This window comes from Oryctolagus cuniculus, chromosome 19, assembly GCF_051225735.1.
Source record: "Oryctolagus cuniculus isolate XC-2025 breed Fujian yellow rabbit chromosome 19, ASM5122573v1, whole genome shotgun sequence".
Lineage (NCBI taxonomy): Eukaryota > Metazoa > Chordata > Mammalia > Lagomorpha > Leporidae > Oryctolagus > Oryctolagus cuniculus.
This window is the reverse complement of record NC_142885.1, coordinates 63,859,895-63,879,291: the sequence shown is the minus strand read 5'-3', so window position 1 is coordinate 63,879,291 and position 19,397 is coordinate 63,859,895. Positions and strand designations below refer to the sequence as shown.

The 19,397-nt window shown below is 46.9% G+C and overlaps 1 protein-coding gene across 1 annotated transcript in view; it reads right to left on the bottom strand.

The window, feature by feature from the left end:
• Positions 1–19,397, bottom strand: part of GRIN2A (glutamate ionotropic receptor NMDA type subunit 2A) — a 402,461-nt gene that overhangs the window by 161,969 nt on the left and 221,095 nt on the right. Inside the window, exon 2 of the mRNA XM_070065018.2 lies at positions 14,887–15,479. Within this exon, the coding sequence (XP_069921119.1) occupies positions 14,887–15,479 (593 nt within the window). The remainder of the gene's footprint in view (positions 1–14,886; positions 15,480–19,397) is intronic.

The following is a 19,397-nucleotide window of genomic DNA, read 5'->3' as shown; positions in this document are numbered from 1 at the left end:
CTATACTTGGGTCTTGCTTGTTGATTCAATGTTATAATCTCTCTGCCTTTTAACTGAATTCCTTATACCATTTACATTTAATGTAATTAATGAACTAGCTGAGTTTAAGTCAATCACATGGTTAGGTGTTTTTTATCTGTTTTATGTATTGTTTTTCCTCTTTGTCTACCTACTTTTGGATCAGTTTTTTTTTTCAATGATTCCATTTTATTTCTTTTGTGGGTTAATTATAGCCCTATTTACTTAACTTTAGTGATTTCTTTAGGTTTTATGGTATATATTTTAAGTTTCTCACAATTATCTTCAAGTGATATTGTACCATGTTAAACAGTGTATTCCATTTCTCTCTCCCTACAGTTGTATTACAATTGCTGCACATTTAACTTTTAAAAAGTTATAAACCATATACATTCTTAGTATTTTTGCTGTAAAAAGTCTTTTATCTTTTAAATTGGCTAAATAGTTTAAAAATCCTTATACATTTAACCATGTAGCTTTCAATTCCGATGTGTTCATCTTTTGTGTTGATTCAAATACCCACTTAGTAAAATTTTCCTTCTCCCTAAAGGACTTTTTCTAATATTTCTTGTAGTGTGGATCTGCTGGTGATGAATCCCTCCTGCGATTCTGTCTGGAGAGTCTTTATTTCACTTTCACACTGGAAAGATATGTTCACTGTGGGAAGAATTCTGTGTTGACACTCGTCTTTCAGTACTTCAAAGAGTTTCTCCATTCTCTTGTAGTATATGTTATTTCTGATGAGAAATCCACTGTCATTCTTCTCTTTTAAAAGATTTATGCATTTATTTGAAAGGCAGAGTTACAGAGAGACAGAAACAGAGGGGGGGGGGTCTTCCATCTTCCGTCCACTGGTTCACCTCCCAGAATGGCCACAAGGGCCGGAGCTGGGCAGATCCAAAGCCAGGAGCCAAGAGTTTCTCCCACGTGGGTGCAAGGGCCCAAGCACTTGGGCCATCTTCCGCCATTTTCCCAGGCTCATTAGCAGGGAGCTGGATTGGAAATGGAGCAGCCAGGACTTGAATCTACAAGCATATGAGATGCCAGCACTGCAGGTGGTGGCTACACCTGCTACACCACAGCACGCCGGTTCTTTTCTTTGTCCTGTACACAATGTGTGTTTTTCATTTGGCAGATTTTCACTCTGCCATATCGTTTAAGTTGCTGTATCCTTAACACTGATTTTGAGGAATGTGATATTTCTTTATATTTCTCATTATCAGAATTCAGTGAAGTCTTTATGGTTTTCTAGTGTTCATCAGATTTGGACAATTTTCTGTCCACTATTTTTTCAAGTATTCTTCATGCCTCCTATACTTCAGGAATTCCGGCTAAACTTACATTAAGACTCTAACGGATGCTTGATTCATTTTTAAATGGTTTTTCCCTACGAATCTCATTTTGATTAGTTTCAGTTGCCTTGTCTTCAGGATCACCAATCCTCTCAACATCAAATCTGCCATTAACCACATCCAGTTTAGCTATCTTTTCACACAATGTAGTTTCTGTATCTGAAAGTTGGACACGAATGTTCATATTGTTTTTCTGTGTCTTTATTAAAATTTTTGAACCCATGGAAGAGAGAGCTACAGACACTTTAATGGTAATATCCCCATCTGCCAATTCTAACGTCAGTCAGTCTGTGCAAGTTGTGAAATGATTATTCTGTTCATAATAGGGTACATGTCCCTGGTGCTTTGCATACCTGGTAACTTCTGGAAATACACATTTTAACCTGTTGTGTGCTGATCGTGGTGAGTTCCCATCCCTGACCTCTGTTCTGGCACGACTGAGTTACTTGGAACGTGTAATGCTTTCGAGCCATTCCAGAACACGATCTTTCTCCAGCACTGAAACAGCAGCCTTCCGAGTACCCAACCCAAAGTCCTTACACACAGAGACGTTCCAGTGTGGCTACTGGGAAGGGACACAGTCCCCGGCCCGAGGAGAGAACCAGGCGTGTTCGCTTCTTTCTAATCCGTGAAGGAGTTTCTTTCCTGGCCCTGGGCAGTCTCCGCCCCCATATCTGGGTCTCTGTACTCAGAGATAGTCTCCGAGATTTGGTTTGAAAGGGAACCTTGGACAGACCCCTCCACTACTCTCCACCTGTGCAGATCACTTTCCCAGGTGTGCTGTCCTGGGAAATCCAACGACCCTGTGCCGCTGGCCTCACTGCTGCTTCTTCAACTCAGGAGTCCACCAGGAGCTCTTGGGGGCTCCCCTCCTTAAGCTGTAGCCTGGAAACTGCCAGAGCAGTGGTCGTGCCATAAATAAACTTACTGAGTTTACTTCCTATCTTATATCAAAAACAACCACTCTGGGACCAGCATTATGGCATAGCAGGGTGAGTTGCTGCCTGTGATGCCAGCATCCCACATGGGCACTGGTTCAAGTCCTACCTGCTCCACTTCCAATCCAGCTCTCTTTTAACGCACCTGGGGAAGCAGTGGAAGATGGACCAAGTATCTGGGGCCCTGCATCCACATGAGAGACCCCCTGGCTTCAGCGTGGCCCAATCCTGGCCATTGCAGCCATCTGGAGAGTGAACCAGCAGATGGAAGATCTCTCTGTGTGTCGGACTCTCCTTCTCTGTGTGTAATTCTGGCTTCCGAATAACAAATAAATCTTTTAAAATATTTTAAAAATCACTTCAAATATTCTTGTTCATTTTTGATTTTTTAGTCAGCAGGATATACCCAGTCCTTCGTACTCCATCTTGATCAGAAGTGGAAGTCAGTATGATAAAGTTAATGAAGGAAAACAAATCTATTAAACCTGTCAAACGATTACATCCTTAGCAATTATAATTTATAAGCCCCAAAATTATTTTTACACAAATAGTGAAAACTCTAGTACTATCAAGAGGAAAAATCATAACTACATGCTTTACTAGATTAAATGATACATTTCACACTTTCAGGGCCGATTCCTAAAGAAGCAAATGAATTCCATCAGACTCCAGTATTTGCCACTCATTTGACAAATTTCATGATACGGCAGAAAAGCTAGACACCCACTAGAGAAGATGCTTTATTTAAAAAATTTTCTTAAATTAATACAATCCCCTGAGTGAGAACGCTCCTTGGATAACTCAAGAAGATCTTGCCTTGGGCAAACCATGCTAGGCACAGACAGGTTGAGCAAAGGGGGAGCACCACAAAGTGCCCAACCACTCCGCCTAAGACTGCCGAGCCCCAGCCAGAACTCTGAAAGCCGGTTTCATTTTGAGGAGATGCAGGTGAACTAGCAGGGGTCCCTCTCCACTCTCGGGGACACTCTACCCACAGGAGACCGCAGACCAGCAGTTCTTTACATGAGCCGACCAGCAGCCGGCCGTGAGAACGTTTGACCAGCAACGCTGAAGCACATAGGATCAGAGAGATCCACGGAGCAAGTGGATCCAGCTGTGCTAACCCAGGTCTGGTTCTCTGGAGATGAGATAGCAACGCTTGCAGTCACCCCTCCTTCCAGTACAGACGAACCTCAAAGTGCATCAGATTCCTGTTTGGGTTATGATTATACACAATGATGACCACAAGAAAAGTAACAGAATAAACTCAAGATGTTTCGTGTTCAAGATAAAATGCTTAAAGCAGACCGCAAATGAAGACCATAAGAAAATGCGACCCACATGAAGTCTAAGGTGCACACGGCCGGCCTTTCTCAGCCTGAAGCTGGCAGCCACTCCAGCTGGGCCACCAGGTCGCAATGTGGGATTCTCACTTTCCATATTTCCTCAAGTTAGGCTAAGAATTTCATTTTGATAGGTAAAGTCGTGTCATATTCATTCAAGTCGGTCTGGCTTCTGGAAAGCGTAAACATACACATGTGGCAGTCAACAGAATCACCCAGTCAAGAGCCAGTGCCGAAGGCTGGACACGTGACCTGGACACTATCACGTGGCAGGGCGGGGAAGTGGGCAGAGTGAGTGGTCACAGTGTGAGTATTTTGTCACTGGTACTGTTCAGAATTGCCAGTTATCGATAACAATAGAAATCGGCTTTGTTTAAAATTTAAAACCCAAACAATGCAGGCCAATTTGTAGACTCTGATAGTAGGATAGGAGAGTTTAAACCAAAAAACACTAGATTTGGATTCTGGCTCTGCTTATATTAGCTGTGTGGCTTCGGTGAAGTTGTGCGGCTCCCCTGGCCTTCAGCTTCCTCCACTGTGATGTGAGTCATGATCTGTCTCCAACCTCCTAGTGGTTTCTCCAGCGTTCATTTCTCTCTTCCCCACTCTTAACAGGACTCCCGTTTTGTTGAGACTGTAGGCCTCCCATCAGAAGCTGCAGACCTCAGGGGAAGTTCACCCCATCCCCAGCAGCAGGAGTAGGTCTGGTCTGCCTTCACCTTACCCTATTTGCCTTCTCAGTGATTGGTCAGGAGTCCAAGTCGGCCAGTACATAACGTGTTCAAAAATAACTGCTGTTGGCCCAAAGATAAACCCATGACCTCCTCTGGCCATGAGCGAGCAAGGCCGTGATCCCAGGTGTGGCCAACAGAAACTTGAAGGGATGAGGAAGCCAGTTAGAGAACAGAGACCACACTCTCCGGAGCAGAGACAGGAGCTCGTGGCCAAACAGCCAGAACCTTGATTGTTTTATACCTGAAACCCACGCTGCCGCTGCTATTTTTTCAGGTGAAACAGTTCAAGCACGTTCAGTTTGAGCTCAGCTGACTACTGCCTGCGAGAAAAGCATCCTAACTCACGCCTAAGGACTACATGATAATATCTTCAAGCTAACTGGCAGATAGGAGGCACTGGCACATGCCAAGCTTCATGATTTAAGTTTTTTGACTTTTCCATTCAGCCACATTGTAAAAGACACATGCTTACATAATGCAACTTATGAAACTTAAAGTCTCCCCAGCCCCTACACATAATGATGCACTAATTAAATTTTAAGAATTTTCCTGTTATTAACAGTGATGGGAATGAAAAGGAAGTGAGCACCTGTCTCAGGAGAGCTCTTCTCTATGATGTGAGAAATGAGGTGGAATGTGTGTAGCCCTTCTATTCGGCCAGGGCTTAACCAAGTGAGGCAAATCCTCAGGAAACTGGGGGTGAGGTTTTGGACAACAGTTCTCCAGGCATCAGCAGATCTGCCAGTTCATTCACCAAACTTTGGGGCCTATGTAAAAATGGGGCCGGCCTCCCTCGCCCACGCGGAACACAGCTAGCACCACCAAGCAGGACAGAGACTCCTCCATCCCTGGGACCCAGGCCAGGCTTTGAGTCAGCAGGAGCCTGGATGGGGGCTCTGCCACACCTGCGGCGAGGCAGCATGGCCATGAAACCAGGAGAAGAAGGAAGTAGAGAAGCAAGGAGACCAGTGGAGAGACCCCTGGACTCCCAACACAGGCACTCTAACCATGCTTCTCTCTTTGGGTAGAAAAGACTTTTTTGCTATCCTGTGCAATGTCAGATATTTCACAAATCATATCCAGAATTAAACAAAAGCAGAGATTGGTTTGTGCTCCCTGCCTGACCTCTCACCTCCTCCTCACTCCACATCCGAATCTTGGCATGGGTGTCAGGGCTGAAGCCCAGGAGTGCTGGGGGCTTTCTACCCTCAAAGGAGTCACCCCTGGGACGACGTGGCTGGAAGTTCATCACACCACAGACTTTGCTGTCTCTTTAGAATGCCGGCATGACTATTTAACTTGATTGCACTAAACCCATAGGTTAGCAGTGTCTACTACTGATCATACGTCCTGGGGAGCCTCATGGGACCCGTCACAATGTCTAGCATGCCACAGACACTGCACAGAGCACCCACCAGGCTCCCCAACAACCAAAAATTGGGAATACAGAGCCTCCATGTGGGGAGAGGCGCCTGGATTCACAGCCCAGCTCTTTCTCTCCAGGATCCTCCTTGCCCCTGGGGCTGTTTGACAATTGGTGTTGAAAGTCCTCATGGCTAGCCGGCACCGCGGCTCACTAGGCTAATCCTCCACCTTGCGGCACCGGCACACCTGGTTCTAGTCCCGGTCGGGGCGCCGGATTCTGTCCCGGTTGCCCCTCTTCCAGGCCAGCTCTCTGCTGTGGCCCGGGAGTGCAGTGGAGGATGGCCCAAGTGCTTGGGCCCTGCACCCTCATGGGAAACCAGGATAAGCACCTGGCTCCTGCCTTTGGATCAGCGCGGTGCGCCAGCCGCAGCGCGCCGGCCGCGGCGGCCATTGGAGGGTGAACCAACGGCAAAAGGAAGACCTTTCTCTCTGTCTCTCTCTCTCACTGTTCACTCTGCCTGTCAAAAAAAAAAAGTCCTCATGGCTTGAACCTAGACTCTCCTCTTATTTTCCATTCTTCCCTAGGTGATGTCATCGATCTTGAGGCTTTAACTGCCATCAATAAGTTCAAATGCTGTGTATTCTGTTTTCCATCTAAGCCCAGACTCTGCAATTATCTACTTGAGATTTCTCCTTGGCTACCTCAAAATTACATCCAATGAACACATCTGAAGTCAGATGTTGTTCCTGACTCCCTAAACCCAAACTCTGCTTCCCCAGTTTCTTCTGTTTAATAAAAGCTTCCACCAATCTACTCAGCTCTACAACTGAAAAATCATTCACTATTATATTTATCATCTTATACTAATCTACCACAGTCTTGTTATTTTTAGACCCAGATTATGCATGAAGCCCACCCACTTCTCTCTGAATTCAGTCATCACTCTACTCCAAGTCATCATCTCCTCTCTCCCCTGTTTACGTCATCGTCTCCCAACTGGTCCCTGAGCTTATACATTAAGCCCAATACAGAGGCAGGTGTTTGGAGGAGCAGTTAAAGACAACACGTGGAATGCCTGCATCCTGCAATACAGTGCCTGCTTGAAGTCCTGGCTCTGATTCCAATCCAGCTTCCTGCTAATGTGAACCTGGGAGGCAGCATTGATGGCTCAAGTACTTGGGTCCCTGCCACCCACATGGGAGAGCTGGATGGAGTTCCAGGCTCCTGACTTTGGCCTGGCCCAGCTGGACGTTGCAGGCATTTATGGAGTGAGCCAGCAGAGGGAAGATGTCTCTGGGTCTGTTTCTCTGTCTTTTTGCCTTTCTAAAATGAGAACAAACAAAGGAGAAATTTTAACAGACCTAGAAACACTCTGATAGCAGGCACCAGAGTAATTAAGATGGTGCTTTCATTTGATTTATCTTTTCACAGAAGAAGAGTTGCAGCAAATAATTAGTATATATTACCAAATTACCAGGTTTCAAAATGAAAACTTCTCTATTATTCAACCCTGGAGGAAACAGATCAATGCATCTTTTTCTAGGCATGCTGGTTCCAAAATCCAAAGACGCGCATCCAACCCAAGGCAAATCCGAACAATATTTGTGCTTTATGTGTGACCCCAAAACAACCCAAACCACCTTTCCCTCAAAGTGAAGGCACAGCCAACTTCTGTACTTCCAAGTTGCCAGCATCGGGTTTCAGCCATTTGTCGAGCTATTCATCGGATGCCAATTGGAAATGATTGACTTGCCTTGCAGAGCTGGCATACGGAACATTTGACTTCTAGCCAAGAGAGAGAGGGCTGCGTTCCAGGAGAGTCGGCAAAAACAGAGATGACGCTGAAGAGAGGCTGTCGACTTAGCTCTCGGCTGAACACCCCGGGGGCGCAGCCCACCTCTCACGGGTCCATCAGGACACAAGAGAAGGCCAAACTGGGCTGTGCAGCTGGTCCAGGGGAGGGGGAGAAGTGACATCCGGGAGGCACCCACTGTATCATGGATGCTTGGCTACATAAAGTACACGCATTTAATCTTGCATGATGAGTGTCACCCCAAGTCCTCCATGTTCAGAATTTTCTCTATTTACAACCAAGGGAGAGGAGGCTCAAAGAAAGTAAGCAACTTGCTCAGGGCAAGAGCTTTGAACACGGAGCTGTATAAATCGACATCCCACAAGGGGACAGCCTCCAGGAAGGCACTGTGTGTTCTCAACCTGGCACCTGCCCTTGGGTTCTCTCACTAGACAGTTCTCGCTGATTTGCTCTGAGGCCCAGCCTTTCCTCTCGTTGCAAGTTCAAGGTCCCAACCAGAATTACAGCGCAGGCCCTCACGACGGCTCCATCTCCAGGGCGTCTGATGGCACAGAACACAATGTTTGTGGAGCATATGGTAATCCCACAAAGAGTTATCACATTCACCCAGGGAAGTTTTAGCTGCAGTCAAGCTCAGAGAATTAACTGAGCGGGCCATTTTACTGGCATTAAAAAAGAAACCAACAGCGATAATTCAGATGATCAAATAAAAAATATTTCACCCAGGTTTAGTACAGTCATTAACCCAGGAATTTTCCTATGGCTATTTTAGAAACGAAGATGGGGGAAAAAAAAGTTTCAATGTAACTTGGACATGAATTAAACTCTGTCTCACTTATATATCCTCCTTCCATTTCCCCGCCTGTCAGGCCAATAATTTACATCGTTGTTGCTTCTTGAAACAGAAGCCCGACTTCATAAATCAAGAACTTAATGGGAAACACGTACGTGGTCAAGCCAGGTATCATCAATTAAGACCCAACAACTTCCCTTCAATACTAATTCGTAACTCCACCGGGAGATGCGCTTTCCTTCTCGCTTGTGCTATAGATCTACTGGAACACGCCGATCTGGCTTCCAAGTCAGCAACTTCTCCACGCCCTACCCTCTCACTCAAATGGGAGCCACAGACACGCGGTTATAACTCAGCCATTAAAGAGCAAAATTGAAATGTATCCCTCTCTTAAGTGCAGCTCTCAGTCTTACAAGGATGAATTAAAGTGGTGATTTGGCTGTGGTGTTTAAAAACACCTCACTGCCTCCAGAGTGACGTGTGACGTTTTGGAAGGAAGAGTGAAGGAAACAGATAAAAAGAAGTAAGTGATGAAAATCAACACTTTATTTGCTGCTTAACAAACTCACTGTTAATAGGTAGAAAAGCAGATACCTGACTATGGTAATTATTGGGCAATAAAGTCTTTGTCAAACAATTCAGAAAAATAAAGTGATGACGATGGCAAAAAATAATACTATGATGATAATGACTTGACAGCTATCTGTGAAGTGCCCACTTATGGACCAGGCACCATGCTAAGTGTTTTACATACATACTTGAGTTCTGTTGGAGTAAGCGCTCTCTCTCGCTCTCTCTCCTACACACACACACACACACACACACACACTTTATAAAAACTGCTGGGTTCAGAGGGCTAGTAGCTTGCACCTGGTGAGAATGTGCTACATTCATAGTCAGGTCTGCCATACCAGCCGTCCAATGAGCTTTCTCAATCCCACACAGTCCCTCTCCCCATGACCATGCTACTCTCAAGGTAGCAATACTGCTGTGGCAAGAGGGCTTAGGTCTGTAGAGCAACCACCTTGTCCTTCTACGGCTCCTACTCAGTAGGTGCAAAATGTGTCTCTTCCAATGAGGAGGAGAAAAACACACACACACACACACCCTTCCATATACACACATGCACACACACATATGTGTACATGTATTCACTCACAGGTACACACACAAATACATACTGACAGCACACATTTAATGTTTTGCATCCTCATACACGCACAGTCTTAAAATGAGAGGTAAACTTCATCTGAGTGTCCTTGTTTGAACCGAGGGACAACCTAGATATTCCTGGCTGGGACCACAAGCACCAGCCCAGAGAAGCAAAGCTACCAGCAAGAAACGTGGACGTGGAAACCATCCACAGTGCGTGGGTCATGTAGCCCCTTCCCCTTCTCCAGGTGCTATGCTCCTGCCCCCTCACCTGAGGAGCTGGGCCTCAGCTATGGGGTACTCCAGTGGCGCCCAGATCTCAGAGGAGAGACAAATGGCAACTGTGTCTCAGTTGGTGTTTATCTGGTGGCCTCTCTGGGTCTCTCCACTGTAGGTGACTGACCACTAGGCACACAGAAGACAGGACATGCATTTCTACAGAGTGAAGGCATGGTCGTATTGTGGGCACGGCATGCAAATACACTTGCTTCACTCAGGATTTTACAACCACGAGTTCATTAGTAAGAGCAGCCATTTGTAGACTGCTGTGCCACGTCCCAAGCACTGACAGAGAAAGCAGATAACTTTTCTTCTATTTTTCTCATGCATATATTACACTTGAAGGAGCTGAGACACTCAGCAGAACACTGGGAAAAGTGTAGCTCAGGAATTCCAACCCAGGCAGCCAGGTTCCAGTGCTTGCACCCTTACCCGTGATACCACACTGCCTCCAGGGGCCCCAGGCCTTAATGAAATGGACAGGTGCATGGGGTGGAGCTGCCCAGACCCTCCAGGCTCTGGGAGTCACCAGTGTTGTGTTCTGTGCTTGAAGGGGCAGATGTTTAATAACTGTGCAGGAGCAAGGAGCTTACATAACGCGGCTGAGCTATTTTTGAACTTTGGAAAATGCTGACTGCTCTTTTCAAAGTCTCTTCTGTAAAAGGAGGCATATTAAATAGAAAGAAAATGTCCCCCTTTCCCCTAGTTTTTTTTTCCTGAAACCCCAAGGGCAAAAACAGGTTCACGGTAGGATCCTGAACACACACACCAGCATATGCATCTTAGTTCTTGATTGTATCCTGTTGTGTAAGTGTCCTGTCGCCCCCTGAATCACTCTCCCTTGATGTGCGTGGAGGCTGCGGATCCTAAGTGACTTGTAGGGGTGACTGAAGGCAGAGAACAGATACATCTGCAGCCCGAGCTGGATCCATCAGCTTGCTCTGTGGAAGCCACGGGCTCAAGAGTCAGGGGTTGCTGCCCAGTGGGGACAGGAAGGGCTGTCTTTGCTAAGCATCTGGTAAACAAATAACCTTCATTCATTTGCTGTAGCATGCGAATCACGAAGGATGCAAACGAAGCTTCAGCTGAATTCATACCTGAAGGTGTCACTGAGGGGACCTGGGGTCCCACTGTGACGGCTGAGAACCACACCCAGGGCCGCTCCACTTCTGGGCCAGCACCTTGCTAATGTACCCCCGAGAGCAGCAGCAGATGACCCAACCAGAGGATGGGAGGGGGGTGTGTGTGTCCCTGCCTCCCTCTCAGAAACTCTGCCTTTCAAATTTAAGGGAAAAAAAAAAAAACCTGTGTATTGGGTATGTGGTTGCACACGAGGGTACTTCAAAAAGTTCATGGGGAATGGAATTAAAATATCAGGCGGAGCAGGCATTTGGTTTGGGAATTAAGATGCCAGCTGGGAAGCCCATGTCCCATACCGGAGTGCCTGGGTTCAGTTCCCTGTTCCATCTTCTCACTCTGGCTTCCTGCTATTGTACACACTGGGGTGCAGTGGGTTTTATTCTCTCCCTCTCTTTCAAATAAACAAAAGATTTAAAAATTGTTCCAGACCATGCACAATGTCCACAAACTTGTTGAAGTTCTGCATGCATTGAAACTTTAAGTAGAAAGACATGTCCGTGGATCTGGATGAATACCAAATGCCTCCCAGTGCTTTCCCTCCAGGGACCAGGGGAGGAAGGTGGGACGGGGGAGAGGTCCGAGCAGAACTTCTACATTATCATGAATGTTTTACTGCCTTTAAAATGTTGAAACAAATGTGGCATGTCAGTCTTCCTTCTCCATGGCAAGTGCTGGGCTGGGCATTTGATCAGATTCTGCACTCCTGGTTTATTTTTGTTGCTTTTTTTTGGTTTTTTGTTTGTGTTGTTGTTGTTGTTGTTGTTTGGTCAGTGTTGAGCAGAAGAATTCTTGTTACCTGATTGTGTCTCTCAACAAGTTTCCCTCATCTTCCTGGCAGTGTGTGGTCTCCAAGGACTGAAGCCATTTCCTAACTCCTTTGAATGTGCCAGGGGCTTGCACCAGGTCTGTATGTGCAGGGAGGGAGGGTGGAGGGTGGAAACCCAGAGATCCCTACGAGCTTTGTTCTTCTCCACGGGCTTCTTTGGGCTTCCTCCAGCTGTGGCCAAGGGCACGTGGCTCACACCCTCCTGGGGTGAGTGTGGCACACAGGGCGTGTCGGGGTTGAGGGGTTAAACAGAGATTCCTGTACTCTTTCCCAGCCTTACACCCTGTATGGCACCATGGGTCCTCTGTGGGTGCAGAGATGCCTGGCTAAACACCAGGCAGTGGATGCCAACTTACTGCCTTTGATGCGTGTTTCTCTGGGGGCTGAAATCACAGTTACAAACTTGCTGCATTTAAAGGTTTAATTTCTGCAAATGGCACAAACAGAATTTCTACAACAGCAGGGTTTTCATTTTAAAAAACGGAAACCAGGGTGGCCACTGGAAAGGGATCTGAATATTTTACCAATTATCCTGCCCAAATTCCTTCTCCTGTGCATATTCCAATTGCCCTACAATTGAGTTACATTTCCATCAAAATCTCACAGTTCTGAGTATTCCAGCTGCAGGGCACACCTCATGAAAGGAAGAAGGAATTCATTAGCCCGCTCTTGTCTCTGGGCTGGCAGCGATCCCACTCTCCAAGAGCTCGCGGGTCTCACATTGATTTACCTAAGTTTCTTCCTGGTATTTGGACAATTATTTAAAATGCTGCGAAAGGCGATGTAGAAACAGGATTATTAAGGAGGTGAAGAAGAGAGGAAGGGAAGCTGTCACAGGACCATGATTTCTCAATTGAAGAGCTCCTTTCTCAGGTGTGTGTTAATTGTAAAGAAGCATGCTGTCTAACACACACACACACACACCCCTCCAGCCCCAGCCCAGAGAGAAGTATACTAACACACACACACACCCCTCCAGCCCCAGTGCAGAGAGAAACCTGACCTCTACTGCTAGAGGTTCAGATATTTTAGAGCAACCCTGTACTCTCCTGCCATAAACTCACATGATCTACTGGCTGTTATTTTTTTTTTTTTTTTTGGACAGGCAGAGTGGATAGTGAGAGAGAGAGAGACAGAGAGAAAGGTCTTCCTTTGCCGTTGGTTCACCTTCCAATGGCTGCCACGGCCACTGGGTGCAGGGCCCAAGGACTTGGGCCATTCTCCACTGCACTCCCAGGCCACAGCAGAGAGCTGGCCTGGAAGAGGGGCAACCGGGACAGAATCTGGTGCCCCGACCGGGACTAGAACCCGGTGTGCTGGCGCCGTAGGCAGAGGGTTAGCCTATTGAGCCGCGGTGCCAGCCTCTACTGGCTGTTATTAACAATGGCCAAGAACTTCACTCATGGCTCTGAAAGTTATTACCTAATTACTGAGGCCAGTGCTAGCATGGTGCTGCGTTGCCTCATTTAATACTCACAATGAACCCCCAGAAGACAGGTTCTCAAAACAGAATCCCCAGGCAGCAAGGTCAGCATCACCCAGGAACCTGCTAGAATCACAAATGCTCGTACTGCTGCTGCTTGAGACACACGGACGTGCAGAGCCCGCAGTCTGTGAAGTAACAAGCTCTCCCCAAAATTCTGATGTGTGCCAAAGTTGGGGAACGACTGCTGAGAGAGTGGGGGCTGTTATAATTTCACAATGAACATCTCAGGCCAGAAAGGTAAAATGATCGTCCAAGGCACAGAGAAAGCAGAGAAGACCGTATCTGAAATCAGACAGACTAACTCCAGAGCCCTGTCCCTCAGTCACAGTGCCACGCGGCTCATTATCCGAGGAATGAAGTATGGACTGAATCAGTGAACGCTGGACAAAAATACACCAAACGAGTCTGCAGTGATAATTTTCAATCTCACGGCTGAGCCAGTGATGGGCCACAAGGAACAAGGAGACTTTTCAGAAACATAAAACTGACTCCACGTCCACCAAGCTGGCAGTAGTCAAATGAATTAGGAGTCGTCCATTTGACGGAATATAATTCAGCTTTAAGTGTGATGGCTGCCAAGACGTCAATGGCCCACAAAATACTTAGGGTGTAAGGAGGGAAGAAATACAAAGTCTGAGACCAGAAGCGCCACTGTGGGCAGTTTCCCCCCCAACAGCCACAGTTGCTGAGGATGTGGGAAAGTGGGCGATTTCACAACCTGTGGGTGTGAGTGGAAATTGGCACAGTTACTCTGCACCACAACTGGGTCACAGATATTCAAATTTTAAAATACACACGACTTATGACCCAAAACTCCCACTTTTTAGAAAGAATCTTAGGAAAATAATTGCACATGTGCATGGTCAAGCTGGACGATTATCACTGCAGTTCAGCTTCTAAGAGGAAAAATCTGACAAAAACAGAGCTGCAATCATTACGTGGATTGGATGGATACATAAATCACGTTTCATCTATATTGAAGAGTGTGATGTGCGCATTATAGGGAACTTAGATATACCTGAGATACAGAGAGAGAGAGAGAGAGGGAGAGAGAGGGAGAGAGAGGGAGAGAGAGGAAGAGAGAGGAAGAGAGAGAGAGAGAGAGGGAGGGAGGGAGGGAGGGAGAGAGGGAGGGAGAGGGAGAGGGAGGGAGAGGGAGGGAGAGGGAAGGAGAGAGGGAGAGAGAGGGAGAGAGGAAGAGAGGGAGAGAGGGGGAGAGAGGGAGAGATACGGAGAGAGAGGGGGAGAGAGGGAGAAAGGGAGAGATGGAGAGAGGGAAAGAGAGGGGGAGAGAGAGAGAGAGAGGGAGGGAGGGAGAGAGAGGGGGGGAGAGAGAGAGGGAGGGAGAGAGGGGGGAGAGAGGGAGAGAGAGGGAGAGAGAGCATTCCATTTGTCAGTTTTTAGAATACATTGTTAAAAATGTATTTTTTTTGAAATAAAATACAATATTATTTATCTTAAAAGTGAAAGGAGTTGAGAAGAGAGGAAGAGAGGAAAGCAGAGTGAAACTAAACACAACAGAAATCCCAAATGCACACACATAACCTGATCTGTTTTCAGTGCATATTTCCATCAACGACCATCTAAACAAGCGACCTCAAAACTGTGATCCCACTTTAGGGGACAAGCAAAGAGCTCTCTCTTACTGGTGCAGCGTGTGCAGTGGGGCCTCCGGCTTCTCCGTTTGCCCATAGCAGCTGGACTTGGCCTCAGGGATGTAGGAGAACTTGTCCAACATGGAAGACGCAGCTGTGGTTAGGATGCCAAGACCGTCCCTCACTCTGGCCTCCAGGCTGTAGTCCCAGTCATCGTAGGAGACTGAAATGAGTCCTGAGGGAAACTCTTTGGGGATGAGTTCTGTATTTCCAGAAACCAGGCTGGGGACAATCCAGAAGAAGTCATAGCCGGTGAGGCCAAGCGAGCGGGCCTCACTCAGGATGAGAACGGCCTCGTCTTTGGAACAGTAGAGCAGGATGACGGAGGAGTGGATCTTCTTCAGCTGCACTTGTGTCTTGGCGTCCTCGAAGGAGGTGTCCAGCGTGATCACGTTCTGCATGTCCCAGCCCACAAAGCTGTTGTCCACGGTGGTTTTGATGAAGCTGATGAAGTCCCTGTAGCCGGGGAAGATGGTGGTCACCAGGGAGAAAACGTGCCAGTCGTAATCCTGCATGATCTTCAGCATGACCGTGGCCTGCTGCTGGATGGACGCTCCAAACTGGAAGAAAGTAGACGTGGGATCCTGCCGACGGGCAAAAAGAAAGCAAAACATGGCATGAGGCAGAAGGCAGTTTATACAGAACCATCTGTCTTTAGGGAATTAAAGAAGTTTCTACCTGGAAATAAGGGAAAATAAAGCACACATCTATTTGCTCAAAAACACTGCTAAGCACCTACTGAATGCTGGGCTCCAAAGTAGATGCCAGAAATACAGAGATGAGGAAAATCCCTGTCTACTGCAGGAAAGGACATCTGCCATTTTGCTTGCCCATCATCTCTTCGTCTTGGCCCCACCCTCCTTCCCTTTGAGTGTACATGGTTGCAACAGACAAATCTATCTGGTCCCCAGGTTCACGATGGAGCAATGAAGCTAACATACATAAAACACCATCAGGAAGTAGAAACAGATTCCTGGTGACCTACTGTTGCAGCCTTCCCTCTCCCCGTCTTCTCTGCCTGAGGCCACGCACCCTGGGCCTATTGTTTATATCAGCCAATCAATTCCCATGTTCCCATAAGCCAGTCTGAATACTTGAACTCAAGATTCCTGTCTAATAGAGAGTATAAAAATGCTATGTGAACATCTATCCACTCAGCAAGTATTTATTGAGTTCCTTACTAGGTGCAACACCACTTTAGACCTTGGGGGAAACAGAGATACACAGGTCAGACGCTGACTTTCATATCTTCAAAGATCTGATGGGAACTTGAGAAAGAGCAATTTCTGTGAACTGAGGACTGAGAGAGAAGAGATTCTCAAAGGAGTATTCAGGTGAGCAAGAGGGGATAAGGTGGACATTACAGACAGAGGTGTCTTGGGGTCCACTTTGACTGTTTCAGGGACCGCAGATAAATGCATTATGGTCGATGAAGCAGTGGGGATGAAGTGATGTTGAAGATCTTGCCAGGATCCCTGCACACAGGGCTGTGTCCACAGGGTTAGACTCCATGGGGGAAGCCACTGAGTGCCCTTATGCCGGAAAGTGGCATGGTGTTGAAGGGCCATTAGCCCTAATGTCTCTACCAATCTGTGATTATGAGAACAAATTTCCACTTAGAATAGGCACGTTATGACACAATTGCACAACTCATAGATACTTTCATATCCCATAACTCCCCAAATCCCACAGATGATCTCAGGGGCTTGGTACTGTTGGCCAGGGGAAACAAGGCTCAACACGGGCACACAGCAAGTGACCATCTGAGCTTTGGTTCCGGGACTCAGCATTCAGTCCCCTTTCTAGCACTCAACCACAGCCTTCCTGGGATCATCTGAGCTCTGTTCCTAGCAGATGCCTCAAACATGTTGTTGACTGGCTGGCGTGATGCAAAAACGCCAGCTAAACAGAAGGTATGCCTCCGTGTTAGAGCAAAACAGGACTTGACAAATGCTGAGACACGTCTCTTTTTTTCTGGGAGCTGAAAGAATTCTCCAAGGATCTTTATCACATTACAGCCATGTTTTCATTTTGAATCCTGCGTCTTCCATGTGCATGTAGCACACGTCAATGATATAGCTTATGGGGATTCCATCTCAAGTGCACGTGTGAGCACACGTGTGTGTCAAGGGTGGTTGAAGCCATTTGTGTCTTTCAGAACAGTGCTTTGTGGCCATGCACATCAACGCTTGCGACAAGTCTACATCATTTTCCCTCTGGGTGCTCACTGAAAGCTTTATCTAAATGGGCCAAAAGCTACAGTTCTTATTAAATGACTGCTCTTTTCTGAAATGCATGGATTTGGGGGGATAATTTGAACGCAGTGTTGGCCTAAAGGCAGAGAGAAGTAACAGGAATAAATAAATGCCTTCTGGGCTCCATTCAATATTATGGTTCTATGAATTTTTCCTAATTAAATCAATTAAAGTGGGTAACAGATTTAAAGACTTTGGGTAATTATCTTTTTCCCCACAGTAGCTTTTGGAGAAATTCAATGTTCTTGAATTGATTAGTCATTTTAAATCACATCTCAACAAGACTGAGTGCCTCAAGGGCAGAGACTTTGCTGTCCTCGTCTCTCTGCCCACAGCACCTGGCTTGGCTCATGAAACATCGATAAATGGACAATGACAAAGATCTAAGTACATGATGGTGTGAGTGAGGCCTACGAGGAATGTTTATGGTTTAAACAGAAAATGAAGAGGGAAGAATTCAGGATCTGAGTTGTGTTTTGCATGGATCTTGAATGTTTCATCCAAAACAAAGCAAAACTTTCAACATCATCACCTGTCCCTTTCTACACTGGAGAACCTTTCCTCTATACAACTCTCTGTGGGTCCTGTTGATAAGGAAGAAAATACAGAAGACTTATATGCCTTGGCTATTGTCCAGAGAACATCATTAAATACCCAAAAAGGTGACAAAATAAAGAAGCTACCAACAGAAGACTGCACAGACACAGAGTCTACAGGCAGCTGCATTCATCAATCCCACACACTGTCAGGTGCCTCTTGGGATGGGACCGAAATGTTCCAAACTTAATTACAAAAGAAAAGCAGTAATTCCCATAGAACAATGATGCCTCTGAAGACACCGGTCATCAAAGCCTCATGGTGACTGCCCAAGGCAGTGCATCAGCATCTTCCTGCACTGAGTCACTGAGGAACGGAGCAAAGTTCTCATCACAGAGTGGGAATCCAATGGAAAGGGTGTAGGAGACAGAACACACACATGCACACACACACACACACACACACTTCTTTGGGATCACTGGTACTGCTGGAAAGGCGGAGGTTAAGCTTGCTATCCTGAGACCCTGCAACACCCTGGCTCCATGTACTAGGGCATCCACCAGGAGCTTTATGTACTGTAAGATATGTGGCTCTCCATGTCTAAGGGAGGGCATGGCTGAGGGGGAAAGATGATCATGGAGATAGCCATTCACCTGCCCAGAGCCCGTTTGCCACAGGTCACCTGGGAAAGAGAAAAAAATGCTTGCTTTGTTTCATCCCTAGTCCCTCCCCTGTCTTGCAATCCTTTAGCCCGAGGTGAGTCTCTCCCCTAACCCTCCTAGTCTATCCCCATCAGCAGCTTCTCTCCAGGATAGATAGCAGTGTAGTTTTGGGGGTCAGATGGACCAATTCCAACTTTAATTCTGTGACCTTGGGAAAAATCATTCAACTTTAGAGCCTGAGCTCCCTTGTCTGGAAAGTAGGTGTGGCCATGGTACTAATTACTGTGGTTAACATCCAGGAGTACTTACTCTACAAGAGTCACATTACTCAATACCTCTGGCTCCTGTCCCATGTGATGTCACCTCCAAACACTTTGCTAAGATGTGCCCCTTTTATGAAGAAGCAAACCTGGAGGTTGAGTGGCTTTTCCAGGGCCAATGGGAAGTGAATCAGGTTAGCCTGCCTTTGAGAACCCAAGCTTTTCAGCCCTGTGCTCTACTGTCCTTCCTCAATGAGGTCTGAAAATTAAGTACTCTCCTGGTATTGGGGCGTCCAGTGCAGTATGCATTAAATATCAAGTGCACGGCAAATTCTAAGTCCCTGTTATTTTTCCCATTGGTCAGTACCCTTGGCACTTCCTGCCATGCCCCACCTCCTAAGGTGGTGATTGACACTCTGGACTTGGAGCATCTCAGCACCCTGCCCCATGCGTGACTGCCTGGCTGAAATTCCTAGCACATTGTCCAAACCAGGCCACTCCCCTGCTCTGTCACCACTGATGGCTCCCAAGGGACCACCACACTAAGATCAGACTCCCCAGTGCCCTCCATGTGAGCACCAGCCAAGCTTCGTGGTTGAAATATCAGGCTGTGGGGCTACTGGACTCCCGTTCAAGCCCTGGCTCTGCACCAGCTGGCCAGCACTTGGCCTTTCTGGCTCTGATTTTCCGCACCTGAAGATGGGAACAATGACCACCATCCCACGGGTTGCTGTTAGCAGGGGATAAACTGCTGGGAGCAGGGACACGTCTACTCATGCCTGACCCCT